The following is a 10,093-nucleotide window of genomic DNA, read 5'->3' as shown; positions in this document are numbered from 1 at the left end:
ATATTACCCCCCTTTCTTCAGTGGAGTCTTAGTATACCTGTACTTCATTTCATAAAACTTGACTTTACATGTAGTGTTTACTATATTTATATAACCCAAGACAGAAATGTCCTCTACAATGAGCTGCAAGAAACCTCCTGTTTCTCTCTCTCTCTCTCTCTCTCTCTCTCTCTCTCTCTCTCTCTCTCTCTCTCTCTCTCTCTCTCTCTCTCTCATATATATATATATATATATATAATTTTACATATGCAAACACAAACACATAGCCTACTGTACTAACTAAAATGAACATAAAAATCACGCTAAATGATAACGTGATAAAGTGAAGTTCTGACTCTGCATGATATCGCCTGGCACACATTAGTAAGAAAACAGTAGTCAATAAGAGCATGTGATCTCCAGCGTGGCTGGACCTCAGAATGGGTCTTCTTGTTGGGGCACTACCAGTATCCCAGTGTGCACTGGGCAGCCAATCATATGGCTAACACAATGACGAAGAGACAACATGTTCTTCAAGCCAGTGGTCAACAAAAGACCATTTACACGTAGACCATTACTAGACTTTTTGTAATGAGGCGATGCTTTGCAGCCAGACTAGAGCAAACACACACACACATTTGTTTGTTTTATTTTTTTTTTTTCATTTTGGTGATGTGCCAATGATTTCTGCAGTTCTTATACTAAGCTAATTACATAGACTCAAACCCAAAAATTTTTGCATTTTTAAAATTGGTTAAGTGCATTCTGAGTGGTGATAATGTGATGTAATGCAGTTTATGTGGGGTTCTGGATGGTTGCTATGGCATTGCAAATGGTTGCTGCTTAGTTTCTGGAATATTCTGGTGCCAAATTCGGGTCCCTCCAAGTGGGATTTTTTTCTGCCCATTATTTTGTCTGCCTGGTGGAATTTGCAAGTCATTGCATAAATAAGGAACAGCACACCTCAACAATGATTTGAGGTATAATTCATAATAGGACTGTCAATTTAAATGAATGTAATTAATGATCATGTACCATAACCATTATAGAATCAGCTTTATTGACAAGTATGCTTACACATACAAGTAATTTGTTTTGGTGACAGGAGCTTCCAGTGCACAACAATACAGCAAAAAATACAGAGCTAATACAAAAAAAATGGAATAAAAATAAAAAGTGAATAGAAAATAGTGTATATATATAGAAATACATAATAGGACAATACATATTAGGACAATTTATAGAAGCAAGGGAATGTAATGGCAAAAGAGGTATGGTATGTTCTATATTCCTTCCATTAGAGCAATTATAACCACCTGTTTTCAGCAGTGGGCAGTAAGCAAAACTCCAGCAGCATAGGCAACGTGCAGCTGTACAGACAACAAACTGAGTTTATAATGTAACGCAACCAAAGTGAGATGCTCCAAAAGCGTACTTCTGATGCAGGTGTACATTGACGCGTACTTAGAAAAGCCCTCATAATACAATAAATCTTTGGCACATTGACAAATTCAATTACAAAATGGATTTCTGTGGACTGTAGGCCAATGATGGGCTTATGTTCAATAACATACATAGATATAAATAATATATTGCCTTCTATAGTCAGTTTTTGTATCATCTTATCAATGCTTTACTCATCTGCTACAATAATGTAATGTGTTTTAATTATCTGAATTATTATTTTTCTATATTATAAATTTTATACATGACTATTTATAATTTTTTTTAATCATTATAAATGTAATTATTATTTTTTGAGGCACTTTCTTAGCAAATATTTATAAATTGGCATATCATGTAATTAATTAGATTAAATACAGTATGTAATCAATTGACAGCTCTAATTCTTACCATTGATGGTTTACTTAGCATTACAGGCTTCTTCTAGGCGTGGGGATTTTGATTCATCGGAGCTAGGCCTGTAGCTGACGATTAAGTTGCATCTTTTATGTATAATAAGTGAGTCATTGAATCAACTGATTCGTTCACAACAGAAATAATGGAAATTAATTAGAACGATTTGTTCATTTTAAAGATTCATTTTAAAACAGTGATTTTTCCATGAACGAAACGTTCAGTTTGTTCAGTTATAGTAATAGTAATAACTTACATTGCTTACATTTCTGAGTATACTCGTATGCCTTCAGAAAACTTGGAAAACAGGCTTATTTTTTTTATTTATTAAAAAAAAAAAAACCCCCTTTTTATTCCCAATTTGAAATGCCCAATTCCCAATGCGCTTTAAGTCCTCATAGTGGCGGAGGACGAATCTCAGTTGCCTTTGCGCCTAAGACCATCAACCCGCATATCTTATCACGTTGCTCGTTGAACGTGTTACCTTGGAGACCTAGCGCGTGTGGAAGCTTTATCCTATTCTCCGCGGCATCCAAGCACAACACACCACGCACCGCACCGACAGCGAGAACCACACGTTATAATGACCAGGAGGAAGTTAATCCAACGTGACTCTACCCACCCTAGCAACCGGAGCAACTCAGCATGCCCTGGATTCAAACTCGCGACTCCAGGGGTGGTAGTCAGCGTCTTTACTCGCTGAGCTACACAGGCCCCCAAAACAGGTTTTTTTCGCCACGCTTCTTCATAATTGCCTTATTTTGTCCTCTACGGATCCCCATAATATAGGTTTTTCAGGTCTTACTGCCTTGTGGGGACATTTGGTATCTCAAACACAAACACTGAATCAAATCATTGATTCATCATGGCATAATAACAGCGCTCATGATTGAATGGTCATCTGAGGCAGTCCATTGCAAACGGTGCTCTCAGATTGCAATGTGATGAACAAATCAGCACATGATGAAAGAGAGAGAGAGAGAGAGATGGATTATTGATTTGTTCGCCTAGTGTTATACCCAACTGACCCCAGAGAAAGGCCGTCAGGACAGCGAGCCACACAAGATGCAGTGTTTGCTGTCGACAACAGTTTGCCTGTGCTGCGCATATGAGGCAACAAAGACACATTTATTATGGCAGAAAAAAAACCTGTCTGACAATCGTGAACCGTCCGACGCACTGGGCAAACGCCAGAGAAGAGTAGGACAGAGAAATTGTAGGAACATTGCACCCTATGACCTCATTTCTCTGCACCTTGACCTTTTTTATACTGTGTATGACATTATGATTTCATTTAGCTGTTTATCTAGGCCTAGAAGAACAATAGTGTTGTAAATGATCAGGAATACAATAATACATTAAATGTAAATTACACTACATGTACATTAAATGCATAATGTGGAACCGTGAGTATTACACGATATTATTTGTATATTCATTGCAATCATAATGCTTTAGAATATACCTAATGGTTAGTTGTATCGATATATGAATATAATGCATAAAGTACATTGCATTAAAACAACATCAACACCAAATTCCATGTATTTTATAAATGTACTGTACAGAATTGATGCCCGAGATCGGTGTGTGTTTGGGTGTCAAAGCTGTTTAATAGTCCACTAGTGTTTTGGCCACACGTCTGTCCAATTCTGAAACAGAAAAAGGATCGGCTAATTAACATGCCACACCATTCACTTCCTCTCAAACACACTATTGTCTTCCACCAAGATGCCTGACAACAAAACACTTGTGAGAGCTTCTGGGCAACAGAACTTCCAGGAAAGATCAAAAAGCAGAGCTGGAAATAGTGGTGACAATGTACCCTCATGGTCAAGAGAGAGAGGAGAGGGCAAACATATAGCTCTGTCACGTCTGTTTTATTTGGACTGACATGATAATAAAGTTCCAGGGAAACATCAAAAAGGTTGTACAAACTAACGTGTGAAAACCTGCAGTCAATCAAGTTTCTGCAACCTGACAACAGCAACAAAGAAATTTGTATTATAATATTTGTAATTGTGTTCAATACAAGTCAAGCTTAATAGAGAGCATTTGTGACATAACGTTGATTACCACAAAAATATAATTTAGAAGTCAATGGAAAGTCCCTGCCATGAAAAAAATGGTCAATATTCATCTCTTTGTATCTCACTCTGAATGTGTGTGTTTGTAGTTGAGTGAGAACAGGCTCAGAAGCTCATTGGTCAGTTGTGGTGATTGACAGGTCAGATTTCCAAAGCGACAATCCCCTCTGTACAGACCTATAAATGGACTTCCATCTCCCTTCGTTCCGAATCGCCCATCCCAACACTCTCTCTGCTGGTAAGTCTATTATCATTATTTGTAATTATGTTTTTGAGGCTCTTTTTTCCTCCGCTTTCTAAACTAGAGCAAAGTAATCAGTCAAACATTTTGTACAAAGAGCGATATGAGGAAAGAAACTTAATCAACAGTCCATAAGTTGCTCCAAAACCTTTGCCAAGCAAAACATTGTCATATATTTTTATTGCCTCCACGTCTGTATGAACAACTGTAATATCAGCTGTAATTATCCCAGAAAAAGCCAAACGCCACATTAAGATGTCAGACTTCGAGAACTGCCTGGGAACTATCATCGAGGTCTTCCATAAATACTCGTCGAAAGAAGGTGACAAGTACAAATTAAAAAAGAGCGAACTGAAGGAGCTGCTCACGAATGAATTTCCATCTCTTATGGAGGTAAGATTGGTTTGCACACTTTTTCATGCTAAACTTTCCCTTGAAAGTTTGAGAATCTTTATTTTACAATCAAAGCAATTTGTTATGCTAGGCTTGAAATTGTCCAATGGAAATGTACTTGTTTAAGCTTTTTAAACGACTTCTTTCGTATTTTTTATCTCTATTTTTCAGCAAGTGAAGGATCAGGCGACATTAGACAATTTGATGGAAAGCCTGGACACCGATGGCGACTCAGAGTGTGATTTTCAGGAGTTCATGACCTTCATAACCATGGTTACTGTCTGTTGCCATGAGTTTTTCAAACACGGCGAAGACGAATGAGTTTCTAATCTTTGTTTGATCTTCATTGTTTAATGAGTCACAATTTATTCCTTCTTTTGTTGTTTCTTTCTCATTCATTATCATGTTAGAAGTTATTTTTTTGGATGGATTGTGCATTGATGTAGCTCGTAAGACAATGTTTCCATTTGGCTCATTTCGGTTGAATATGGAGTGATTTCAAACTAGTTTATAATTTATTACAAATCACGGTTCTATTATTTCGCCTAAGCCCCCATAACATGGCCAGTGTAATCCTCATCGAGCGAACCACAGCCTTGTTCCAGACTTATTGTCAAATTCATTTCTGATTAGCTTCAGGTTATTAGGGTGCTCTTGACTTATGCCGAATAGTACTAGGGCCTTCGACAAATCACACCATGCTTTAAAAGAGCCACCAAAGCCATGAACAAACTTTTTCTTCTTTAAATATCCATTAAGCAGTTTGTTTGATGTGTACGACCATTCGGAGATGATATGTAGTCACCCATCAACCCCAAAATATGGAGTTTCCTGCTAAAAAAATCATCTTAAACCAGTCTAAACTAGTTTTCTGGATTTAGCTGGTCTCCACGCCTGGTCTGTTTGCTGGTTTTATCTGTCGACCAACTAAACAAGCTTAAAACCAGCTTGGCCTGGCTGGGAGACCATGTAGACCATGTTAAACCAGCTAATACCAGCAAACCTATGCTGGTTTAAGCTGGGGGTTGGTGAAACAAAACTTTTGCCATGTCTTAAATTCCCTGCAAACTTTACAATCTGAGTTGAACTAAAAACATCGGGCCTTATTTATGAAATAGGAGCAGAATAAAGTTATTGTGTTGAATTGAATGAAACAAAATACATAAATTTGTTGAAATCTGTGTGCATAATATCAGGGCCGTAGCAAGGTAATCTGGGTCCCCTGACTGTATATTGCTCTGGGCCCCTTTCCTATTAAAACATACAGTTTAGAATTTGTTGTGGACATTTGGACCCCTAGAATCCTTACCACCTTTCACCCCACTGGCTACGGCCCAGCATAATATTGTGAATGCACGAAATGTAATGTAATGCGTGAAATGTTGTATATAAAAGTTAATTCCTTTAGTTTTACAATTTAGGTGTTAAATAAAATTTCTTAAGTGACTTTAACTTAGCTTTTCCTATAAGAAACTAAAAAAGCATTTACGGACATGGTGGAGTTTTAAAAAATGCATAAAAGTACAAAGATGAAGGACAACTCAATGCTAATGACTTCCCAGATATGTAACTTCCTGTATCATAATTATACACAAATCTTGTGTTAAGCCATAGACTGTACAGTCTATGTGTTAAGCATAGTAGGATAATTCATTAGTCAGTGATGGTTTAATACTATTATAAACTGTATTTTGCAGCAGGATTTAATTATAATTTTTATTTTTTTATATAAACCAACAAAATCATTGTATAAAATGCTTTAGGTACAACTTATGTACTCTTCCAGAATTTAAACAAGGACGTATATTTCCTCAGGTTGACAGTGTCTCTATACAACCCCATGAGATTTGTCCCCTGTGTCTTCCATTGATTTAAATGTCCCGCAGGCATTCTCATTACCGAGCACAAACTGTCAATATGAGGGCCTTCACATCAGTGTGCTAATTAACAGATCAATGCATGCAGACATGCCAGCAAGTAAAATTATGAATATTGTAAGCACACAGTCTGATCAAGACACCGTCTCCATCTCAAATATGTTTACATGGACATATAGCGCTTTGGCAATAAGCCACACATTTATATGCATCATACAAATCTAGTGTCCTCCTACCAGTTATTCAAAATGTCCAATCAAAGACTGTCATACTATAAGTGTCCTCTAGGTGGCAGTGTTGTACTTTGACATAGTGCCAGCCCAAGTGCTGTAAAAATTAGAATTGTGTTTAAGTTGAGAGTGAACGCAATATGATAAAGTCACTGGATTTATTTGACAATGCAATAAAGCATAAATAAATAAATAAAACATGATAAAAATAAGTGTCCACAGTATTTCCAGAGTGAAGGATGAGTGCCTCGGGGTGATTGCTTTGGCTGAGCTGAGCAAATGAGGCTGGGGTTGTGTGTGAGTGTGTGTGTGTGTGTGTGTGTATCTTTGCCCATCTGGCTGTGTGGTCTTGAAATGACCAGTCTTGTAGCATTCCTGCCAGAGCAGGTAATGTCCCATGAGGTCACTGAATTGGACACCTAGGTGGAATGTGTGCGGAATTTGGGAACACAGCTTGTGGGCGAGAGAGCTCTGTGGTGCTACAAAATGCAACAGTCCGTTCTGAAAGTAAAAATGCCATTCATTTCCTCCATATCTGCCAAATTTATTTATGATGATATCTTACAAACCTTCAAAAACAGACCTACCATGAGCTCAGTGATTGCTAATCGATGGTACTGTATGCCTCTGTTGAAGCCATCAGTCCACGTTATTTCAATCATGTTTAAAGTGATATTCCGGGTTTAATACAAGTTAAACTCATTCTACAGCATTTGTGGCATAATTTTGATAACCACACACATTAATTTCAGCTTATCACTACTTTTCTTTCAAAAAAGCAAATATCGAGGTGACAGTGAGGCACTTACAATGGAAGTGAATGGGGCCAATTTTTGGAGGGTTTAAAAGGCAGAAATGTGCCTTATAATTTTATAAAAGCACTTGAATGAATTCTTCTGTTAAAACTCATGTACTATTTGAGCTGTAAAGTTGTTTAAATCTTCATTTTAGGGTTTCAGGGTTTGTTGGCATAACATAGTCATAGCAATGAAGCGGTGAAATTGGCAAACGGTGAAGCGGTGAAATTACTAACATTTTCTTTATATAGAAAATGTTAGTAAGTGATTTTATTACACCAAAATCATGTTTAAACTCATATTGTTTATGTCTTGTGGTTATACTTTTAAAACAGAGAGTATTTTAATGTAAAAAAATTGGTCCCCATTCACTTCAATTGTAAGTGCCTCAGATTTTAGCTTTTTTTTTTTAAAGAAAAGGAGGGGCAAGTCAAAATATGTTTTTTGCAGTAATCAATATGATGCCACAAATGCTACTAATTGAGCTTAAAGGTGCTGTAAGCTATTATCATTCCGAAGCTTTTACTTGAAAGAGCCATTGAATTAGCTATGCCCCATAATTCCAAAACCCCACCCTCCAAAGATAATTTTGACACCAAAACTGAGCAAAAGAGCAGCATTTTTTTGTTCCTGGGGCTGTCAGATTCAACACTGGAACAATAACGCCCTCAACTGACAAATATTATGAATCATAGCTTTAATGACCCACTTCAAATACAAAACTATGAGAACGAGCAAAATGATTGACAGGTGAAAAGAGTTAATGTTTGTGGACACATATATGTCTGCAGTTTACAAAGTCTACAGCTGTCACAGAGACTGGTGAGATATCTCAGGACACTTATTACATTAATATCTTTAAGGGAGTAGGAACAATTTTTGCATACTTTTCCATGAAAAAAATCACTTACAACACCTTTAACTTGTATTGAACCCAGAATATTCCTTAATAACAAAATTCCTGGTGAAGAAATACATTACCCATGATCCTGTTGGGATCCACCAATCTAAAACTCGCGGTCAGCAAAGCACGCCAAAAAAGCTCAACATCGACCGCCCACATCCATGATGCATTATGAATGATGCAATAGATGTAGTCTCCCTTCAATCTCAAAATACTTACACATATTTGTATTCATCTGAATGTTTTGCTATAAAATAAAAATGTTGTTTCTATACTTATAATCAACAACTTTAAAACAATTTTAGATTTTTACATATTGCATTTAAAGGTGCACACAGTAATTCTAATCCAACACAATTTTTGTAAAATTCTGCAAATATCTCCTCACAGTCTGCTAGCTGTCCGTTCTGTGGATGGGCTGAAAAAAAATGTAGTATTTGTACACAGACCAGGCTCTGTAAATGGGAAAAGAACAAAGTGGATCAGACTGATCAACACAATGCTACTCCAGCCAATCAGCAACAGGTGGTGGTTCTTGCGCATGCACAGGATAGAGGTAGATATCTTTCTATAATTTTGCAGATAGCCTTATCCAGGGCTGGACTGCTAATCTGGCATACCCGGCATTGACAGTAAACACCCCCACTCAACAGTTGGGCCAGTTGCCATGTAAAATCCCTTATCCATCACACAGACATGATTTTAGGTTGTGTATAGCTTCCTGTTCAAAAGGAAAATGTGAGAGGGCTGTTGGACATTCTGGTTAGACTATTCAGTGTACGGATTTGTGAAGAACACACTGCTGGCTACCAATTGTTGTACTTTTCTGTAGTATGAGCTTAGATGGAGGTGACCCCCGATGAATTTGACAAATTTCTTGTGTTGCTCGTTTACATGGGGTTTTCAAATCTCCCTGATTCCCATCGTCATTTGGGAACCAAGTCACTTCAGGGCTCGTGGGTGAGGGTATTTATGTCGCGTGACCGCTACAAGGCTCTTTTAACAGCTCTACATGTTGTAGACCCTACCACAGAGGATAATCAGGATTGCCTTAGCATTATCTTATGGACAACCTCAAACAAAAATGCCAGCAGTTCTTTCAGCCTAACCAGAATCTCTCAAAAGATGAACGTATGGTTAAGTTTAAAGCTTGGTCAGGATTTAAACAATACATGATGGGCAAGCCTTCTTGCAACATCATACTCGGGGTATACTCTCGACTTTAATGTTTACACAGGTAGTCGTGATAGGCATGTCACTGACTTGACCACCAAAGAAGTTGAATCGTTAATGCAGCCATTCAAAGACCAGGGCCACAATGTTTGATTTGACAACTTTTACATGTCCCCAGCTCTTATGGTTAATTTGTTAGAAATGGCAACCAATGCATGTGGGACATGCACGGTGAATCGTAAACTGCAGAATTTAAAGACATCGAAAATGGGAACGTAAGACAGCTTGTGGGGAAATGAGGTGGTGTAGGATTGAGGGGAATATACTTGTAATTCAGTGGAAGGAAACACGTGCAGTTACATGTCTCCCCAATTTCCACAATGTGAATGGCTCAACCGAAATTACTAGGTTTGTAAAAAATTATGGCGACTGGACAAATGAAGTAGCCCTCCAGCCCACTGTCATCAGTGATTACATGGGCGGTGTTGATAGGTTAGACCAAATGATAAAATATTACGACGTCTTACAAAAAAAACTCCACTTCATAGACATTGC

General features: G+C 37.6%; 1 protein-coding gene across 1 annotated transcript; it reads left to right on the top strand.

The window, feature by feature from the left end:
• The first annotated feature begins 4,129 nt into the window (after positions 1-4,129).
• LOC127639716 (protein S100-B-like) lies at positions 4,130-6,869 on the top strand. The gene is made up of 3 exons (XM_052121889.1): positions 4,130-4,161; positions 4,397-4,557; positions 4,729-6,869. The coding sequence occupies exons 2-3, from the start codon at positions 4,420-4,422 to the stop codon at positions 4,876-4,878; spliced, it is 288 nt and encodes a 95-aa protein (XP_051977849.1). The 5' UTR covers positions 4,130-4,161; positions 4,397-4,419; the 3' UTR covers positions 4,879-6,869.
• The last annotated feature ends 3,224 nt before the right edge of the window (positions 6,870-10,093 follow it).

The sequence above is a fragment of the Xyrauchen texanus genome, chromosome 48 (assembly GCF_025860055.1).
Source record: "Xyrauchen texanus isolate HMW12.3.18 chromosome 48, RBS_HiC_50CHRs, whole genome shotgun sequence".
NCBI lineage: Eukaryota > Metazoa > Chordata > Actinopteri > Cypriniformes > Catostomidae > Xyrauchen > Xyrauchen texanus.
Note: the sequence above shows the minus strand (reverse complement) of the source record. Positions and strands in the feature narration are given on the sequence as shown.